The sequence below is a fragment of the Eulemur rufifrons genome, chromosome 30 (assembly GCF_041146395.1).
Source record: "Eulemur rufifrons isolate Redbay chromosome 30, OSU_ERuf_1, whole genome shotgun sequence".
Lineage (NCBI taxonomy): Eukaryota > Metazoa > Chordata > Mammalia > Primates > Lemuridae > Eulemur > Eulemur rufifrons.
In genome coordinates this window covers 40,833,595-40,855,885 of record NC_091012.1, presented here as the reverse complement: position 1 = coordinate 40,855,885, position 22,291 = coordinate 40,833,595, and the positions used below count along the sequence as shown (strand labels likewise).

Sequence of the window (22,291 nt, the reverse complement as noted above, 5' to 3'; positions counted from 1 at the left end):
CTGGCAATTAGCCTCTCACTGCTCTTAGTAGTTCTCTTTTTACCAGGAGATAAACCCCCAGAAGGGTTATGGTTTGGTCAATGAATTTCTTATACCCTGCCCTGAAGGAGGTCTCTTTCCCAGTTCCCTGGGTGGTTTACTGAGTGCAAACTGACTTTTAAAATTATATTCTTATTTCTTAGAAAACTGCTTGCATCCAACTATATTGGTAAATGTGTAAGATGCATGCCTTTTTCTTTCAGTGTCATAATAATTGCATTTTAATGAAAAGTAAAACAGTCTCTAAAAAGGAGCCATTGCAGGGTTTAATCCCCAAGAAGTTCTGAGGTTCCTGGATGTAGCCTGTGGAAGATAGGAAAGGAGAAAGGCTTTCTTTCGGAGGAGCCCAAGCTCTCTGTAAATAAGGAGCATGCCTATTGATGTTTATAAACAGAGGGTTCCATTGAAGTGAAGAAGTATAGTTCAAGATGCAGAACAAGATTTCACTACATGACTGAATTTAAATCAGCATCGCTGAAAACAGGCTTAAGGTGGAACTGCAGCAAATGTTACCAAAATGCAGAAATATCTCCAGACTTCCTAGTCTACTTAACACAAGTCTGATCCTCTCTTGAGTGCCCTGCTTGGTTCTACTTTCTAAAACGTTATTTAGAGTTCAGGATTTGAAAAGTAAATGAGAGACGGAAATTAGCTAGCAGGAACTAGTTCACAGTGGTCCCCACAAGGATGCTGAGTGACAATGTGCTTATACTACTATGGATGGAACTGATTCTGGGCCAGTGCCAGAGTGGGGTGACTGGGGTAAATTGTAAAAGGGATAATACACGGTACACGAGGAAGCTCTGAGTTTCACCCTAAAAGACCAGGAGGAAAATGCCAGGTGGGCGACCTTAAAAGGAAATAATGAGCATATCAGAGGTGAGGTGTCAAAAGGATATTTTAGAACTTTATGCCAGCAGAGAGCTTTTGCTATAACAAGCTGTGATTTTTCTTTTCAGATCTTTGCAAAAGGTAGGGAGTGTCAAAGGAGGGGCTCAAATATGTGCACACATCGATGTGGAATGTTCTGAGCATTGTCACTCTTACATAGGTCGGTGTGGAAAGAATTCAGCAACAAGGGGGCGGGTGGGGAGTAAGCGAGGCGAGCTGCTTGGGTAGCCCCTGGTTGTACATATGGTCTGTGGGCCAACTGGTAAAGAAACAAATGTCAGGCATGAACAAAGTGGTGCATAAAGGTGAATAAAAGACTGCAAAATGTAACCAAAGCTCAGCCATGGTGCATGCAATTCCTTATCCTGGCAGGAGGCAAAAAGGGAGCAAGCCTCTAAGGCCTCCAGAGAGAAGACCAGGAATCTCCGGGTCTCTCCCTCTGTCTTACCTCCCCAAGTCCAGTTGCACCTACTATGGAGACATCTCTCACATCCTACCTTTGCTATTTTCACTACAACTGCCTTAGTCCAGGCTCCCATCTTCTCTCCATGAATTCCTGCAGTAGCCCCTACTCAGCTGCCTGGTACCTCTGCCACCCATCCCTCCCACCCTTGTGCCTCAAAGTATAATCCACAGTCCACGGTATCAGTATTATGGGGGAGCTTGTTAGAAATGCAGATTATCAGGCCTTGGCCCACACCTATGGAATCTGGACCTGCATTTTGACAATCCCCAAGTGATTCATATGCACTTTACAGTTTGGGAAGTGGTGCCCTAACTAATTCCAGGCTGGTGTTTCTAAAACATAACTCTGACCACATCAATTCTCTGCTTAAAATCATTCAGCCCTTCCTACCCCCACCATGCACCCCACCTCCAGGCACACGGCTTCCCATGACACAAGAAGCCCTCCTTGGTATGACTCCTGTCCACTTTTCTAGCCCCTGTATCTCACTCTCTCCTTTAGCAACACCAAACTCCTTGCAGTTTCATTGTTCACACCAGGTTTTCTAACCTCTTCTGCCTCTGACACCCTTCTCCAATCCTTCTCTTCATCTGATTAACCTCAATTCTTGCTTCATGCCTCATATTAGGCGTCCACTCTCTTACCCATCTTTTTGGGCTAGATGCCCATCAGATGTGACCTCATATTGTCCCCTGCATACATACCTCCACAAAGACACTTGGCCCAAACTACTGTGACTAACCATTGATGTGCCTGCCTTGTCTGGCAGCCTGTTTGTTCCTTGGTGGTAATGCCTATGTCTGGTTCATCTCAGTTCATCTCATCCCTGGAGCCTAGGAAAGTACCAGGCACAGAGCAGGTGCTCTCAATAATGTGTGTTGAATTGAAGGGATGGTGGAAAGGGCCACAAAAGGGTAAAAGCGTATACAGAAGGACAAAGGCAAGCACATCAAGATTAAGCCCAGAGTTTGGGCAGATGAAAATTACAAACAGGAAAACAAAAAGAGCTCAAAAAAGAGAATAATGAATGGAGTGAAAAACATGCTAAAGGAGAGGTGATGGGTGGCTTTTGAAGTATTTATTAAGAAGAAGTTTAAAACTGATGAAGCAGTTGTCTGTCCCTGTCTTTTTGTGTGACTGCTATGGCTGAGCCTTGCCTATGAAAATGTGAAATCAGAGGGTTAAAATGATCAAAAGGTAATTCATTCACTTGCCACTGGATCAGAAGTCACTGGTTTCTGTGAGAGGAAACCAATAGTCGTGTGTGTGATCCTGAATATTGCAGATCTTGAATATTCAAAGAAATACTGCCCTTGTCAAAACAGACGCCTTGGATGGTCCAAGTGCTAATAGCTAGGTGACCATACACCAGGATTTGTCCAAGACAGGCCTGCTTTATACCTGCTGTGACAATTAAATTATTTCTAGTGCCCCCTATTACCCTCAAAAGTATCCAGGTTTGGTCGATAAATTATATGGTCACCCTACAAATAGTTAACACTTGTTGAGCTCTACTTACGGATCAGACACTGTGTAAAACACTTTACATGAATATTCTCATTTGATGCTCACTATGATCCTTTTTGAAATTGAGATACAATATACATACCGGCAAATTCATCCTTTTTGAAGTATACAATTCAATGGTTTTCAGCATATTCATTATGTTATGCAACCATCACAACCATCTAATTCCAGAATATTTTCATCATCGCCCCCCAAGAAATCCCATACTAATTAGCAGTCACTCCCCATTTCCCCTTCTTCACCCAGCCCCTGGCAACCACTGATTTGCTTTCTGCCTCTGTGGATTTGCCTATTCTGGATATTTCATATAAATGGAATCATATATGACCTTTTGTGTCTGGCTTCTGACAATCTTATTTTGCAATTGAGGAAACTGAGGCTCATAGAGGTTAAGTAGCCTGCTCACAATCCCAATAGTGGGTAGGGGAGTCAGGACTAGACCCAGGTGTGTCTGGCTCCAGAGCCCACATTCTTAGCCCTCATGATGTGCTGCCTCCTCATGTTTATTACAGGTGCTCCAGCACATTCTTGGAACTCCTCTCTGGCCTTCTGTAACTGGGAGCATTCTTTCCAAAATACCTCACAAATCTTCATTATTTAACAGTGGATTTAGTGTTTGAGAAGAGCCAAAAGTCATAATGAGCAAATATCGTAACTAAAGAGGACCATCAAGCTGGGTCATTGCTATGGACTCACTGGTGTCCTCCCCAAATTCGTATGTTGAAGCTCTAACCTCCAATGCGACTGTATTTGGAGATAGAACTTTTCGTATATAATTAAGGTAAAATGAGGTCATAAGGGTGGGGTCCTTATACGATAGCATTGGTGGCCTCATAAGAAGAGGAAGAGAGATCTCTCGTTCTCTCTGTTTCTCCGCCAAGTAAAAACATAGTGAGACAGTGGCCATCTACAAGCCAGAAAGAGATCCCTCACCAGAACTCAATCATGCTGGCGCCCTCATCTCAGATTCCTAGCCTGATAACTGTGAGAAAGTTCATTTCTATTGTTTGAGCCACTCAGTCTATGGTATTTTGTTATGGAATTTCGAGCTTAAATAGTTATCTTTTGGGATAAAAAAATGAGGCATAACCATAAAGTCAGGAGAATGAGTGATTATCATCTGTGACTTTGAGAACAATTTTCTGAAGGGAACATAAGAAATATTTTGAATGCCAGAATAAGCACTGGAAACGGGAGAAGCATCTATAATACACTTTGTATGACACCATGCTTTTCACTTTTATAATATTTATTGCATATATCTGGAAAATGTAACAAGTATAAGGAAAAAGTAAGAATAACCTATTATGCTATTATTAATGACATGCTATATTTCATTCCAATGTATCCTTTTTTGAAACCTTAATTATATAGTATGTAGGGGTTTTTTTTGCAGGTTTTTAAAAGTCAATCAACATACGGAAACAGTAGAATCTCTTTTTTCTAATGTTGTCAAAAGTGACTGCTGATCAGTTAATCGATAAAATTTGCTGAAGCAGATTCTTAATAAATCATATACATATAACACACAAACCCCTTAAACTTTTTGTTTTAACATAAAACATACACGTTTATATTCATGTGCTAAACTTTTGATGTAGGGCCAAGGCCCTTTTTTTGAGTATGGACTTCTGATTGTGGTTTTTTTTTTTTTTTTGTCTTTCTTTTGTAAACCAAGCCCATAATGTGTCACCTATGATTTCCAATATTGGTTTATTTAACATGGAACAAGAATGTAGATGCTTGCAAAGCAGCTTGAGTACAGAATCCTTCTAGATTTTGATGTCTTTTCTCCCCTGATCTTTTACTGCTATCATATCCAAAACTAATTTGAGCGCACATTTTGGGGGATTTCCCCTGATTGAATCTTTACAAAGTAACCAACTTAATTTTCATGGAAACAACTCTTGCCTTTAGTGCTCATATTAATTTTTATATACAATTTAATTAAATCATATAATTATAATAACAAGTAAAACTGTCAAAAATATGTTCAAAAAAATTATTAGTAAGCATTGGACTCAATCAGTCGCTGTCGAAGTGTATAACTGTATTAGAGTAGCCTACTGGCCATGAGGTTTCATCATGACATGGACATCTGCCAATGTTTTAAAGTGGGAATGGAAAGCATTATCTGTGCATTGTTCAATGGAAGTTGGTTAAGAAAGTTTCCACTGTCCTTGCTCATTAAAAAAAAAATTAGACATGTACAGAGTAAAAAGTTAAAGTCCCTTTTATTCTATCTGCTTTCCAGGGATAAAGCTGTTAACCGTTTGATGTGTATCCTTCCAGACTGATTGCTATGCATTTATCTATACATGAGCATTGCTGAAGTCATATGATGTGCCAGGCACAGTACTAAGACTTTGATGTGAATTCTTATTTAATCCTCACAACAGCCCTATAAGATAATACCACTATCATCTCCATTTTACAGATGAATAAACCGAGGCTCAGAAAGGTTCAGTAGTTTGCCCAAGGTCACATAGTGACTAATTTGTTCTTCCTCCTGAAAAGACTATCAAATTAATGTACATGAATCAAGTTAAATGTTTGGGTCCATTTACCTATTTATTCAGTAAACATTTATTAACACATGATTTCCATCTTGAGGTACCTGGAAAAGGTAGATCAATTTGTGAGCTAAATGGTTTGCCCTATTCATCCAGTTAGTAAGTGAGTAGAACAAGATTATAATCCAGGTTTATTTTAACAAATTGCTGTATAACAGCTCCAGCTGCATAGAAACTTTAGTAGATTGATTTTTAGAGTTAGCCATTTTGAATATTATTGTTCCCATGAGAAGATGAGTTTGGAACTCCCAGGAATCAGCGTCCAATGGTTACAACACAGTAAATTGGAGATTATAAATACGAGTTCTCAGAGGTTTGTTTAAAATTATATATATAATATATGTGTATACATAACATATATACACACATATATATATTTTAAAAGGCAGACACTGTCCTACTGTAATCCAATGGAGATGAGGACAAGACAGGATTCAGGACTGGACTTTCAATTCCTGGAGTGGGAGGACTGACTGGTGGTAATGAATTTAGATTCCCTAAGGAGCTTGATGAGAATGTTGAAAAGTGCCAGCTTAAAAAAGAGCAAGGAAGCAATTGTACAGAGAATCAGAAGTCCAGAAAAGAGAAAACAGGAAAGTTGTATACAAGGAGATATGAGAAAGATAATCATAACATCAAAATTGAGGAATTGGATCATAATGGAAGAAAAAAATTAAAGGCTGCATGTTGAGACAGAACCAAGACCTTACCTATTATGCAACACATTCCACAAGGCTGGCCAATTTCAACGTACACTATGGAGGACTGGAGGGAAATGCCTCTCCTGGAGATGGGGGTGGAGAGCTGGAGCCAAGTGAGCGCCTGACCTCCAAACACATAAATGCCAAAGGCTTTTTAGAGCCAGTTGGCAACACTTACAAAAGAATGGACAAATCAGGGAATTATTCGTATAAACACGGTATGGGATCTTACAGAAGGGAGCAAAAAGAAAGCCTTAATTTGAAACTTAAAAAAAGGCTATATATTCTTTGTGACTGCAGAAACATTTAAATATACAAACACATGGAATGTGACAGCATTGATAGGGAGGATTAAGTGCCGTACTGGAAAATAAGAATAAAAAATGAAGAGGAAAAGGAAAATCTTGAGCTTCTTAAATTGTTTGCAAAGAAACTGGAGTCTATGACGGAATTTGGTCCTCGTGACTGAAATGTTTCTTTGGTGTCGGAAAAAGTATTGCTGTCATCTCTCTTTAGAAATTCTTTTTTTTTTTTTTTTCATAATAAAAATCCTGTGGCCGCTCCTTGTCTGGAGGACTTTAAAAATAGGAGCGATTTCATCTGTCTGGAATGGTCTGTGTCAGCACTTGCCCTAGGCAAGTTTGCCACATAGGCAAAAACATACCCCCTCCTCCCTAACATGCCCCCCAGCCCCCCATTTCCTTGGCATTCCCCAGCCCCTGGGGGCTGACCCCCTTTTCCTGGACCCCACCTCCAAGGTGATCTCCCACATCAAATCAAATCCCCTCTTCCTCGGTACAGCAGCTCTCTCTCCAGGTGCTAGGGATGCAATAGGTTTCACCCTTCGAGGCCTGTTTGCGTTTAAAAATAGGACCCGGCTTAACCCAAATGAATCTTGAGTGGGTGGAACTCTGGGCAGTGTAACCAAGTGGAGAGAGGTCCAGGGGGAGAGGGGCGTATTTTTGGTCGGTGGGAGAAGGGGATGAGGTAGGCCGCCTTCCTGGAAGCTATTAAATCCCAGATGTGGGCTCTGTTCAGTGTGGTACTGCCTTGAGGGAGAGGGGGTGGTGGTGGATGGACTCTCTGACCTCTCAAGGTTGCTGTTAATTCTATGGGTCGGTGATTTCCAACTACATTTCCCCACGCCCGGCTTCCTTTGCAGCGCACTATAGGCACCGCGTGACTCGGCTTTAACTAGGGGTTTTCAGCAGCGTGTCTTTGTGCCTACCAGCCAGGGCTCAATTTTCCCATCACAGTCCTCCCTGTAGCAGCAACCCTCGGGTTCAGCAGTGGTGGAGGCTGAAGATCAGCGCCAGCCACGCTCAGCTCAAAGAGGTTTTCACAGAGAGCTCTTCAAAGCTCCTGTTGGCCGAGAAGCACGAGAAAAGGACTGCTTGGGGCTCACAGTGTGTGGGAGCTCCATGCAGAAAAACAATGTGTGTGGCTTTATGTGAACAGAGTATGCTGTATGCAGATTTATTTGGTGGGCAAAGCTGCAAAATGAAATCTGCTCAAGGAGTTCCTATAATCCTATGGTCAATTTCATGTCGGATCAACACACATTCAAGAGTCCCCACTGTGGACCAGGCACTGAGTTAGACCTGCCGAGTAACAAGAAAAATAAAGCAAAGTCCCTACTATGGAGGAATTCAGTCTAATGGGGAAGATAGACATCCAGGGTAAGAAGTGCCATGATCGAGGTAAGCGAGGGTGTTTGGGGGCACATGGCCCTGCCCTTGGCTCAGCCTGCAGCTGATAAAGATCGGAGCAAGAACCTCTGGGGAGATGACATGTGAGCTGAGTACGAATAAGCCAAACCAAAGAAAGGTGGGAAAAGCGATTGGTGGAGAAGGAATGACACGAGCAAAGGCATGAAGGCATGAAATGACTGGACCTGATGGGGAACTATGAACAGTCGGCAGCTCCTAGGAAAGTGTCAGGGTGGGAGGGGCATGAGATGAGGCTGGAGGAGGGGCAGGAAGGGCCCCTTGATGGGGAGAGGGCTCAGCTTTCCATGCTAAGGAGTACAGGCTTTATCCTGAGGGGAGCCACTGAAGGATTTTAAGCAGGGAAGTAGTAGGGTCAGATTTACATCTTGATTAAACTATCTGTCATTTAAAAAAAAATCATTCAAATTGCCTGTGGGAAGAATTGATTGAAGTATTCCATTGAAAGGGTAAATTTGCAGATCTAGACACAGTTAAGTGCAAGGCTTTCTTTTTACAAGAGGGTTTGTCATTAGTCTCAGCGTTTTTTTTTTTTTAAGGAATGTCCCTAAAACAATCTACAGACAGATATGTGGATCTATCTATAAGGCTCAACATCATTTAGGAGGATGCAGGTCCTCTAAACAGTGCTTAAAGGGAACAGGGCTTGAAGAGAGTCTTGTTGCCTCTACGCTTTATTCCATGTTGCAGTGGCAATGTCAGGTTAGGAACGCAAACTGTGCTATATGATCTCTTTGTTTTGTTTAGCAAAAGTCATCTGGAAGGGCACTGTTTAACCTGAGTTGCAGCCATCTAAATCTTGCTGAAAAGGAATATTTTGGATTAGAATTCTGCAGCCATTCTGGAAATAATGTAAGTTGGTTTCATTATACAGTTCTTTGTGTCTAAAAATTGCTTCTAAATGCAATTTGTAGCTAGGTATGTAGGGTTCAAACCCCCAGTTGAAAAATAAAAAATCATTACACCCTTGCAAAATCATTGAATTTAATAACCGTTTTTCTTCCTCTCTCCATTTATTAAAACTCACCTCAGTTTGCCAAACACAAACACTGCCACCCCTTTCTCCTGTTTTGTCACTTTGTGAACAGCTATCCATGCTTTATCTATTTTCAATTTCCAGAGGCTGTACCTTAACCCCCAGAACTCCCGACCTTAGCAATGAATATTCAGGGGAATTTCCTTTCTCCTCTCTCGGATCCTAACATTCATGATATTCTCCCGCTGTGTCCTGCCTTGGCATATATGTAATCTGGCATCTTCCCAGAAAGGTTCATTATGTCTATTAAGCTGGCATTTGGGGACTGTAGGATTCAAATGGGGAGCCAAATGCCTTCATTAGTCTTTGTAGCCACTAATGAGCCATGTATGTGACGCCTCTGTCATCCGACTAAGGCAGGGGAGCAGTGATTCAAATGTCAACAAGAAAGAATTTATAGATCGACAATGTTCACTGTCATAGGGAAAATACAAGGGGACGGATTGAGTGTGGTGAAGGTACACCATCTCTTTGACATTGCTGTTTGTTTCTAACTATCTTTAAAAGTCTAAACAGTCCTGGTATTTGTTTATTTCATGTTCACCTTTGTCTGTTACCAAAAAGAAAAAAAAAAAAGCTCCACTCAGTGCCATGTTCTACCAATTTTTTCATTAATGTTATTACAGGTTTGGTTGGAACTTCTGAAGCCCATAACAAAGCAAGTAAAAAGTAAGTATGGAAAATCATTTAAGGAATATAGTTCCCAGTTAGAACTTGAAAAACATCTCTGCAACACTACACAGTTCCTGACATTAATATAAGGGGAGAGAAGGGCTTTGATATATGATATCAATCCTTCATACATCCAGTAAATTTAGCAATTTAGAAAATTGTTTTAATTTTGTCTGAGCTGAAGAAAATCATGCTGCTGGCTCTTTGAGTAAATCTGAAGAACCCTGGTAATTACAGCACTCTGTGGATTGGCTCAAGGAATATATCTCATGCTCTGGCACTGCAAATCTTCGAGCATCCTTGATGTCAATCTGCAATGCCATTCACCTTCTGCCTGAAAATTCTTGAGTTTTATCCCCTTACAAGCATTATCCATTTGCTTCAGTTCACATTTGAGTGCCTAATATGCATGACATATTTTCTGCCTATATTTCACAATCTAATGTGGTGGTTCTCAGATTTCAGTGTGCATTAGGATCACCTGGGTTTCTTGTTAAAATGCAGATTCCTGGGCCCCATTCCTGGGTTGGGGGCCAACAACCTGCACGTTTAACAAATTCTGCAGGTATTTCTGAGACAGAAGATTTCCATCAGCGCTTTGGGAAACACTGTTTTAATGTCTCTTTTACTGGTTCCTCTTCTACCACCTGCTCTTTACATGTTGGTGCTTCCCACAGTCCTGCATGTTCCCACTGCGTAGCTGTCATCTGTCATATTATTCTAACAGCTTCTGAACCAATTCCTCCCAATCCATCATCTGCACCACTCCCAGAGGAATCTATTGAAAATATAAACCTGAGCATATCACTTTTCTGCCGTAAAATACTTCCATGGCTCCCTATTTCACTTACAGTAGTAAAGTTCAAACTCTTTAGCATGATACAGAAAGCACTGCACTCTGATTACTTTTCTAGCCTTGCCCCGCCACTAACCACTTTGTATTCCCACCTCAGTTTTTTGTTGTTGTTGTTGCTGTGTCTGTCTGTCTTTCTTTCTTTCTTTCTTTCTTTCTTCTTTCTTTCTTTTTTGAGACAGAGTCTCATGTTGTCCCCTGGGCTAAAGTCCAGTGGCCTCATCACAGTTCACTGCAACCTTGAACTCCTGGACTCAGGCGATCCTCCTGCCTCAGCCTCCCGAGTAACTAGGACTACAGGCACGTCACCACACGCAGCTAATTTTTCTATTTTTTGTAGAGATGCAGTCTCACCCTTGCTCAGGCTGGCCTCGAACTCCTGACCTCAAGCGATCCTCCCTCCTTGGCCTCTCAGAGTGCTAGGATTACAAGTGTAAACCACGGTGCTCCACCTCCCACTTCAGCTGACTTTGACAAAACTGATCTCAGGTGTAGGCTTCACAGATAAAATACAGAATGCCCAGTTAAATTGGAATTTCAGATAAATGAAGAATAATTTTCCTGTACAAGTACCTCCCATGCAATTGTTGTTTATTTGAAATTCAAATTGAATTGGGAGTCCTGCAGTTTTTATTCCCTAAATCTGGCAGTGCTACTCAGATGTCAGCTCCTCTGAGAAGACTTCCTTGGCGTCCTACAAACTCTTTTCTCCCTCTTGTGCTTCCTCGGTACTCAGTGCTTATAGCACTTTGTGGTGTTGCAATTGTCTGTCTAGATGTCTGTTTCTTCTACCACACTGTGAGCTCTTAGTAGTCATTTTACTTCCAGTACCTGCCTAGTATAATATAATGCTTGACACATAATAGGCACCCAACAAATATTCACTGAATGAATGGTACTAACGCTGCATGTATGTGTTTACTTTTAATGTAAAGAGTTTCTTATTTTCAAATGCGGTTAGTTGTGAAGATGAGTAGATATGTTTTCTTAATGTATGTTTTAAGATAGCTAGATAGAGGCATCAGCCCATACTGCTTCTAGTTCTTTTTATGAGCTCCTTAGGCTAGATGATATTCACCTGCCCCAGCTGAAGCTGGGCCCTTCTCTCAGCCAGCATTGCAGAATCCAAAGTAGTATATTTTCTGAATGGGACACTTCTTAGGAGAGGATATAGTAGGCCCCAAAGGGGCACATTTTTACAAAAATAAACTCAAAGGGAGAAAAAGTGGGAAAGAGGGGTGGGAGAACTTTCCCAATTTCTATCCTCATAGAGACATAATTTAAAAATGGAAATACTTTATAAATGTCAAAAATAGAAATTTAAAACAGGTTTGTAGGAGGGAGTGATGGGAGGGGAGGAAAAAGGAGAGGGGTGTGTATGTGTACAGACCTGTAACTGTTGTGATGAACATTTATATAAAACTTATGGAGATATTGTGTTTTAAGATCCTAAGGAGGTTGTTTTCAAATTTATGGTGAAATTTTTCCCAGTGGATCCTGGACATCTGCGGGAAGAACTTACAAGGTATGGAGTCTACCTATGTGTCTACTTTATGATGTGATGATGTTAATCGTTATTCTCTATTTATCAGGGCAAGGGCTTCTGGCCCTCTTTGCAAGGCTTAGCTTTAAGTCACTCTCTGGGAAATGGTTAGAAGTTGGAGAGAGGGTGGTCCTGGCTGGTCTTCCAGGTGTTAATCTTCCAAAGGGTGGGGACTGCGAAGAGGAGGGGTGATGTTCTAGAAGTGGTAGCAGGCCTGGGTGACCACTTGGGGGTTATGCCATTAACTGTTACAACAATGAACGGGCTCTCTTTCATGGCATCAGTGTTTCAATCAGAGGGCAGCTTAACAGCACAGGTATGACGCCAGCCAGTTTCCATGGACATTGAAAACGGGGCGGGGGGGTTGGGGTTTGTGGATGCATCTCATAATTAGAAGGCAAAATATTCTGTAATGATGCCATAAACTTATGAAAAAATGCCCTTCAGAATTACAATGTAAACCCACTTCTGCAAAGATACATCGTACACATAACTCTCCCCCACACCTTACTCCACTTTTTAGACTTAGACTCTTACACATAGAAGGGATTTAAGAGATAATCTAGTCCAGTCCTATTGGTTTCCAGATGAGGAAATAGGTCCTGGGAGCTAAAGTGACTTGGCCAAGATCACAGGATGTTGACAGTTATTCTCCCTGATGTCTTCCTCCCAATATGGTTCAGGGACGTTCATCTTTACCCCTTTTATACAGGACTTTTCTGAGGGGCCTTTGCAGAAGTCATCTGTCACAAGCCTCTTTCTCCCTGTTTCTCTCTCTCTCTCTTCTAATTCTCTCCACATTTGTGAGTTGTAGGCCACTTTCCCAGATAACTTGATATCTTGATATCAGTTTGCACTTGCTAACCCATTTCAGTTGTTTCAAATTGTGACCAATTTTTATGGAGATAAACTTTTTCCAAAAAAAAAAAAAAAAGAATGAGAAAATCAATGTGATGATAAATGATTCATCAGCTGTTTAGAGCAAGGATTTGGTATTTGTAGCAGGCAGCTGCCATCTTAACAGCAAGGACCGTGTCAAATGACAAGAACTTTCCTTCCTTTCTTGCTAGAAGCAAAATGAAATTCACTTTCCCTTTAGTGACTGAAACTGATTATTCTAATTGATTATTCTATTTGAAAACAGGCAATGGCAAAGGTTAGGCTTCCTTTATTTTTTCCCATTGGTCTATTTAAGAATACTTAACTATGGTTGAGTTTACAAGGATGCCTTGTTTAGGCTAATATGTGGGTTTCTGAGAGTGGTGTGCAAATATAATTTTTCTAATTGGATCATCTCTAATGCATTAGGGAGCTCACAATTTGAAAGATAATAATGATGAATGCTTTTGTAAACTGAATAATCACCTACTAATTTACCTGTTTTTTTCAATCTGAATTTTCATCTATCACTTGCAATTAATTTTGATTTACCACATTGCTTTCAAGGCTTAATTGGCTTTAAAAAAGTCCACATAGAACTTTATTTAGAAAATTGTATTTTGTATAGGGAAATGCTTGCAGTAGATAATCAGGGTTTTAATTTATAAAATAAAATATTAGTGGCTCACACTTGTAATCCCAGTAGTTTTGGGAGGCTGAGGTGGGAGGATCGCTTGAGGATAGGAGTTGGAGACCAGCCTGGACAACGTAGTGAAAACTTGTCACTCCAGCCTGGGCAAAATAGTGAGATCTTGTCTCTAAAAATAATAATAATAATAACATATAATATATATTAGAGCCAATTTTGGACCATGGAAGAAGTCAGTCAGTGGTGGAGTCTTTGTTATACACATTTTTTTTTCAAAAGTTGATTCTCTTATGATAAGGACTTACGAATATGGGACAAATGCTATCTGTTTGGCAAAGCGTTGGATACCAACCTCTATTTTATGGGTCCCTGATGAGCCTTCAGTGGGAAAAGGGTAGTCTGGTTTAGTTATTTTCAGTAAACATTAATTACATATCTACTCTGTATAAAGTGCTGTGCTAGGCGCTGGTGACACAGAGCGGTGGTTCAGGCAAAGGGAATAACATGGGTAGAAGCATGGCCTCAAGTCTTTGATTTCTGAAACGCAATCTTTTAGATAGAAGGCAGCCTGAATTCAGCAGCAGACTTGAGTTGTAGCCACAGTTTCACTATCTTTGGGTGATATGACCTTGTCAAAATCACCTAGCCCCTCTGTTTCCATAATTGTAAAATGAGATGATCATTCCTTGCTCCACCAACCTCCTAAATTGTTATCAAAGTGAGTATTTGATAGCATTTTGTAAACAGTGCACTACTGGCCTTGTGAGTGCACTTATTCTTGCTGGATCTCCTTTTTTTTTTGTAGCTGGGGATACGGCTTTGTTACATGGCAGAAACCACCAGAGAGGATGATTGGCCAACTCCCTCAAGTTGGTGGGAGGATTTGGCCAGGGGGATTCCTAATGGCCGTGAGGCCTGCCAAAGTGCTGGATCAACCGAGTTGTGGTCTGGGGCTGGTTTGTGGCTGAAGCAAAGTTTATGCATTACTCACCACCCCAAAAAGGCATCTGACTGGGGGCACTGTTCCTGTCTTGAATCATCTTAAATCGGGGAGAAGGGAAATGCTTCTTTCTTATTCCTGTTTCTTTCTCAAGAGATTTTTTCCCCCCAACTTCTTTGCAGGTATCTTTTTACTCTTCAAATAAAGAAGGATTTGGCTCTAGGAAGGCTTCCATGCAGTGACAACTGTACAGCGCTGATGGTATCTCACATCTTACAATGTAAGTAGCAAATGTCTGCTTCGGGGCTATCAGCCAGGTAGAGAACCAAGCAAAGGAGCTCAGCTCTCTCAATGTGCCTGACAGTGTGTTAGGACTTACAGAGGAGAGAAAGCCTGGATATGATATAGAGGAACAGCATGGTCCAGTGGGAAGAGGCTGGCTCATTGCAGTCATTGAGATTTGGATTCAAATCCTGTATCTACTACCTCTAACTGATGTAGGGTAAAGTCCCCTCACTTTTCTGAGCCTGAGTTTCCTTGTCTTAAATAGTGACAAGAATACCTTCTCACAGGGTGGTTCTGTAGATTAAAAGTAAATGCTAATTTTCTTCTACCTCAGTCCTACCTTCCCCTCCCACTGCCCGGGGACTTGCTGTCTAGAAGCTGGTTTGGGCTAATCTGGGCATGGACTTTGCCAGGAAGTCCCCCACTCCCTCTGGTTGCCCCAGGATACATCTCTGGTACATGCTGTCTGTAGCACATTGTCACATTCATGGCTCTAGAGAACAAAGCACAGAGTACAGCAGGTGGAGAGAGGCTAAGGTGAAAAAGGCCCCAGGCATCTAATAGAGTTCCCCACATGCTAGCAGCCAAGCAGTTGGATTAGGCTAAATAATGAAGGTAGGTAGAAGGAGGCCTGGAGAATAGCGGGGGGCCTGCCAGGGAGGGGGTGACACTGGGCAGGTCAGGCTGCTCCAGCAGCCCTAAAGGCAGGGTTTAGGCAGCTGGAGACAGCATCTCTTCTTCTGGGGCCAGTTGGACTTTTCCCTTCTTCTTGAGAGGCCTCCCAAGAATAAGCTGTTCTTTACTAGTCCTGCAGGATCATAACTTCATTTTTTAAATTTGTTTCATAAGTTCATTTTTGACTTCTGTGTCTTTCCTTCCTGACAGTCCAGAAATGGTAGATTTCTGATTTTACCAGGATTTCCATAATTAAGTGCTTAGATAGGGACGATGTCTGAATCGGTGTTTACCAAGTGACTCCTGACTGGGATAGGTGATGAGAGCCCCAGGATCTCAGCAAGGCAGTAGGCAGTAGGCAGTAAGAGCAGTAGTAATCGGGGAAGGCTGATGAAGGAGGTGGCTTTTGTGCTGGGCCTTAAAGGGACACATGAGAACTGGATAGGTAGTGATAGGTAGAGGAGACAGCATGAAAAAAAAAATAGCAATGGGACAAGAAACAGCATATATAGAGGCTGAAGAATGACCCAGTATAGCTCAATCATAGAGTCTGCTTAGAAGAGTTGGTGGAAAATGAACCACCATTTTGACGAGTTTTGAAAGCCAAGGACACTAACCTTATGTTCAGTATTGTACTTGGCACTGGGGTGGTGGCGTGGGTAGTACATATAGAGGAAATAATGCTGGAAGACATCCTTCTCCACTAGCTGCCTGTGGCAGCAGTCAGGGGATTGGGGCTCCTGGGTGACCACTCATGGGGGAGCCCAATTTCAGTCTTAACGGTTCAGCCTTATGGATTTGGGCATTCCCTAGTGGCCATTTCAGGTATAGCACAGAGCACTTTAGCTTTTCCAGAGGATGTTTTGTTTGTCAATAGAAGTTCTTCCCATGGAAAAAAGTTACAGTTCAGTAAATTAGCTCTTCACGATCAACCCCAGTCAGACTCTTTCACTGGACTCTAAGGTAGTGTGCAGAACACAATCATATTTCTCATTCATTTATTCAATTTTTTATTCATCTTACATTTGTTGGATGCCTGTTATATTCTAGGTATTCAAGAATCTCCACATTCTGACCTCATCTGCTCCAGTCTCTCTTACACATCTCTCTGCTTTAGCCAGACACTTTCTCCCAAACACAATTTGTACATTTCAGATGAAGTCTCCCTCTTATGAACTCTCTTTGTAACTCTTCTTGGTAATTCATTCAACAAAAATGTATTGAGTACCTACCACGTGCCAGATACTATTATAGGTACTGAGAACAACAGCAGTGAACTAAACAGACAAAAATCCTTGCCCTCATGGAGCTCATATTTTCAGAGTGCAGGAGAATCAGACAATGACCAAAGTAAGTAAATAAATTATATAATACATGGTAGAAGGTGATAAGAGCAATGGAGAAAAGTGAAGCATGGGAGGAAGATGGGGAATTCTGGGGGTGGGTACTGAATATTTAAATAAGGTGGTCAGGGTAGGCTTACAGAAGGTGATGTTTGAACAGACTAGATGGAGGTGGGAGAGTAAGACATGCAAAATCCAGTGGAAGACAGTTCCAGGCAGAGAGAACATCCAGTGCAAAGGGCCTGAGGTGAGAGCGTGCCTGGGTGTTTGAGAAACATCCAAACATCCAAAAGGCTTTTGTAGCTGGCTGGAGCTGAGTGAGAGAGAGAAAGAGTAATCATGGAAGTCCTTAAAAGCATGTTAAACACCCAGAGCATGACTCTAGAGCTGGGAAGCCATTGAAGCAGTTTAAGAAGAGGAGTGAAATGATCTGAATTAGGTTTTTTAATTTTATTATTTTATTTTATTTTTTTAAAGGGGTGAGGGATTGTGAGGAGGAGTGTTCAGTTGCCTTGTTTTGTTTTTGTTGAGACAGAGTCTCACTCCATTGCCCTGGGTACAGTGCAGTGGCGTCATTGTAGCTCACTGCAACCTCCACCTCCTGGGCTCAAGTGATCCTCCTGCCTCAGCCGCCCGAGTAGCTGGGACTACAGGTGCACACTGCAATGCTGGGCTGTTTTTTTTTTCCCTTTCTTTTTGATAGAGATGAGGTCTCACTTTTGTTCAGGCTACTCTTGAACTAGCTGAGCTCAAGCAATCCACCGCTCCCTGATCCTCGGCCTCCCAGAGTGCTAGGATTACAGGCGTGAGCTACAGCGCCTGGCCTGAATTATGTTTAGATAGGATTGTGTTGGCCACTGTGGTGAAAATAGGCCTGAGGAAGGAATGATGGGAGTGGGGAGACCAGATAAGAGGATATTGCTGGAGAGAGAGACAATGGCAGTTTGGACCAACATGGTGACAGTGAAGGTGCTCATAACATTTGTTACCCTCTGTTACTGGTGATATTTATTTATTTGTATGTCATAGTTGTCTTCCTACATTGTCGTAGTCTTGTATGTAGAAAAAAATAAGCACAGTTATATGTGCTCTTATTTTCCTTAGGGTCAACATGGGGTGTTGTGCTTAATAAACTGGAAGACTGGGGTGTGTGTGTGTGTGATTTATTTTAAACAACAGCTCTATTGAAGTATAATTTACATATCATAAAATTCACCCATTTTAAACATTTTAAATGCACAACTCAATGATTTTTAGTAAATTTACAACATCGTGCAATCATTACCACCATCCAGTTTTAAAGCATTTCTGTCACGCCAAAAGGGATCTCTCATGCCCATTTGTAGTCATTGCCTGTTCTCATGCTCAGCCCCAGGCAACCAATAATTTAATTTCTGTTTCTATGGATTTGCCACTTCTGGACATTTCATGTAAGTGGAATGGTAAAATGTGTGGTCTTTTGCATGTGACTTTTTTCACTAAAAATAATGTTTTTGAAATTCATGCATATTCTAGCATGTATCACAGCGATTTGAGTAGTATTCCATTTTATAGATTTACCACATTTTGTTCACCTATTCACCTGGTCATGGACATTTGAAACTGTTCCTAGTTTAGCTATTAAGAATAATGCTATAGGCCGGGCACGCGGTGGCTCACGCCTGTAATCCTAGCACTCTGGGAAGCCAAGGTGGGTGGATCGCTCGAGGTCAGAAGTTCGAGACCACCCTGAGCAAAAGCGAGACCCCTGTCTCTACTAAAAATAGAAAGAAATTATCTGCCCAACTAAAAATATATATAGAAAAACTTAGCTGGGCATGGTGGCGCATGCCTGTACTCCCAGCTACTCGGGAGGCTGAGGCGGTAGGATCGCTTAAGCCCAGGAGTTTGAGGTTGCTGTGAGCTAGGCTGATGCCACGGCACTCTAGCCCAGGCAACAAAAGTGAGACTCTGTCTTAAAAACAAAACAACAACAACAACAAAAAAGAATAATGCTATAAACATTGGCATACAAGTCTTTGTGTGAATACATGTTTTCATTTTTCTGGGGTAGATTCCTAGGAGTGTAATTGCTGGGTCTTATGGTAAATATATGTTGAACATTTTAAGAAACTGCCAAACTGTTTTCCAAGTTGTTTCTAAAATTTTCCAAATTCCAAACCAGGAATGTATGAGTTTTTCAATTTCTCCACAGCTTCACTAACATTTAATATTGTCTATCTTTTTTATTATGGCCATTCTAGAGGGTATGAACAGGTATCTCATTGCAATTATAATTAGCATTTTCCTAATGACTGATGATATTAAGCACCTTTTCTGGTGCTTATTCCTGTGTTTTCTTTGGTAAAATGCCTATTGAAACCTTTTGCTCATTTTAAAATGAATTGTAATAATTTAATTCTAAGAGATTTTTATAAATTCTGATTAAAAGGCTTATATGAGATAAGTTATTTACAAATTTATCTTCCAATCTGTGACTTGTCTTTTCATTTTGTAATGATGTTTCTTCATTTTTTAATGATGTTTTTTGAAGTACATCAGTTTTTAATTTTGATGGAATTCCACTTTTTGAATATTTTTTAGTGGATCATGCTTTTGGTATTGTATCTAAGAACTCTTTGCCTAACTTAAGGTAACAAAGTTTTCTCCTAAGTTTTCTTCATAAACATTTATAGCTTTTCCTCTTAGATTTAGATCTATGATCTATTTTGTGTTAATTTTTTATATGCTTATGTGACGTATGGTGTGAGGAAGGGGTTCAACCTCATATTTTTGTATGTGGATGTCCATTTATTCCAACACTATCTGTTGAAAAGTCTATTATTTCACCCCATTGAATTGTCTTGGCACCTTTGTCAAAAAACAATTGACCATAAGTGTAAGAAGTTATTTCTGGGCCGGGCGCGGTGGCTCACGCCTGTAATCCTAGCACTCTGGGAGGCCGAGGTGGGCGGATCGTTTGAGCTCAGGAGTTAGAGACCAGCCTGAGCAAGAGCAAGACCCCATCTCTACTAAAAATAGAAAGAAATTATATGGACAGCTAAAAATATATATAGAAAAAATTAGCCGGGCATGGTGGCGCGTGCCTGTAGTCCCAGCTACTTGGGAGGCTGAGACAGGAGGATCGCTTGAGCTCAGGAGTTTGAGGTTGCTGTGAGCTAGGCTGATGCCACGGCACTCACTCTAGCCTGGGGAACAGAGTGAGACTCTGTCTCAAAAAAAAAAAAAAAAAGAAGTTATTTCTGTATTCTTATGTTCCATTTGATCTGTATGTCTATTTTTATGCCATTACCGCACTGTCTTTATTACTGTAGGTAAGTTTTAAAATAGGGAAGGGTACATTCTCCAACTTTGCTCTTCTTTTTCAAAATTGTTTTGGTTATTCTGTGTCCTGTGCATTTCCATGTAAATTTTAAAATCATTTCTCGATGTCTACACAAAAGCCTGCTGAGATTTTGATAGGGATTGCATTGCATTTATAGATCAATTTTGGAAAAATTTCCATCTTAACAATATTGAGTCTTCTCACCTGTGAACTGAAATGTCTCTCCATTTATATAGCTCTTTTAAAAATTTCGCTTGGTAATGTTTTATAGTTTTCAATGTACAAGTTTTACACTTCTTTTGTTAAATTTATTCCTCAGTATTTTATTCTTTTTTGATGCTATTATAAACCAAATTGTTTTCTTAATATCATTTTCAGATTGTTTCTTGCTCATGTATACAAATACAGTTACTTTTTATGTATTGCTCTTCTATCTTGCTACCTTGCTGAACTCACTTATTAGTTCTAGTAGTTTTTTGTGGGTTCCTTGGGATTTTCTACATACAGGATCATGTTAACTGCAAGTAAAGACAGTTTTATCTTTTTCTTTTTAGTATAAATTCTTTATATTTCTTCTTCTTGCCTGATTGCACTGACTAGAACAACCAGTATGATGTTGGATAGAAGTGGAAAGAGCAGATACCTTTATCTTGTTCCTGGTCTTAAGGGAAAGCATTCAGTCTTTCACCATTTGGTATAGTTATGATGTTAGCTGTATGTTTTTCATAGATAACCTTTGTCAGGTTGAAGAAGTTCCCTTCAATTCCTTGTTTGTTGAGTGTTTTTTTTTTTAACCATAAATGGGTGTTGGATTTTGCCCAGTATTTTTACTGCATCTATTTAGATGATAATGTATGGTGGTTTTTTGCCCTTTTTTCTATTAACATAGTATATTACCTTAATTACTTTTCCTATGTTGAACTGACCTTACAATCCTGGAATAAATCCCACTTGGTCATAGTGTATAATCCTTTTTATATGTTGCTGGATTCAGTTTACTAGTATTTTGTTGAGGATTTTTGTCACTGTATTCATAAGGGATATTGACTTATACTTTTCTTTTCTCATGATGTCTTTATCTGGTTTTGGTATCACGGTAACATTGGCCTCATAGAATGAGTTTGTAAATATTTCCACCTCTGTTTTCTGGAAGACTTTGTGGAGAATTGATATTAAATATTTATTTCTTTTTTGAATATTTGATAGAATTAATCAGTGAAACCATCTGAGCCTGATTGAGTTTTAGTGGGATTTGTACATTTATCAATACTGGTAAAAATAAAGAAAGAAAGAAAATAGTCATTGCTTTGGTGTTTTGAAAAACTGTTATATGGGAATTTTCATTATATTGTGATTTTGAAATATACATATAAACCTCACCTGTCTAAAAATGAGCATACCATCTAAAACACAAATGGCAAACAAAGATAGAAGGGAAAAAAACAGCCTTCCAGTACTCAAAGTAGATGCCCCATTGTCCATGTATTTTACTCAATAGGAGAGGACCACAGAATTCCATGGAGAGTCTGTTTACTCTTATAGAATATAAAATGCTAACAGGTTTGGATATCTGAGTTCTCATTTTATGTTAGATTAGAAGTCTCAATTTATTATGACATGTTCTAAACGTTGACTTCAGGATACTTCAATAACCAGGAAGTGATTCTTATAAATCTGACAGGAAGGATGCATAAAAATTATAAAGAAGAAAAAAGAATCCAAAAATCGAAACAGCCTAAGGCCATTTATGTTAAGGGCAGATAATCCTAACTACCTCAATTTCCTTTATAGGCATAGTGCTGTAATAGATATATATAACAATAAACTGGAGACATCTAGAAAAGAGTAAAATTATGATCATGGATAAAATGCCAGCTATTTGGAAAACCCAAAATGATTCATCTACAAGGGATTCTAGATAGCTGGGGATTTACTAGATTCCCAGTGTACAGAGTGATGAATTGGCTGTGACTGGCTTGCATTGTAGTTGGCATTTATATTCCCCTTTCTTGATAATATATCATCAGGATGGAGTGAGATTAGGGGGCCGTATTAGTTTGCTAGGGTTGCCATAACAAAATATCCGAGACCGGCTGGCTTAAATGACAAAAATGTATGTTCTCACAGTTCTGGAGGTTAGAAGTCCAAGATCAAGCTGTCGGCAGGG

The 22,291-nt window shown here is 40.4% G+C and overlaps 1 protein-coding gene across 2 annotated transcripts in view; it reads left to right on the top strand.

Moving 5' to 3' along the window:
• The window catches only part of FRMD7 (FERM domain containing 7), a 47,636-nt gene that overhangs the window by 16,632 nt on the left and 8,713 nt on the right, over window positions 1-22,291 (top strand). Inside the window, exons 2-5 of one of the 2 annotated variants that reach the window (XM_069463850.1) lie at window positions 8,672-8,776; window positions 9,587-9,629; window positions 11,977-12,010; window positions 14,679-14,776. In XM_069463850.1, coding sequence (XP_069319951.1) covers window positions 8,672-8,776; window positions 9,587-9,629; window positions 11,977-12,010; window positions 14,679-14,776 — 280 coding nt within the window. Of the gene's footprint in view, window positions 1-8,671; window positions 8,777-9,586; window positions 9,630-11,931; window positions 12,011-14,678; window positions 14,777-22,291 lie in introns of both variants that reach the window. The other variant, XM_069463848.1, reaches the window with a different exon arrangement.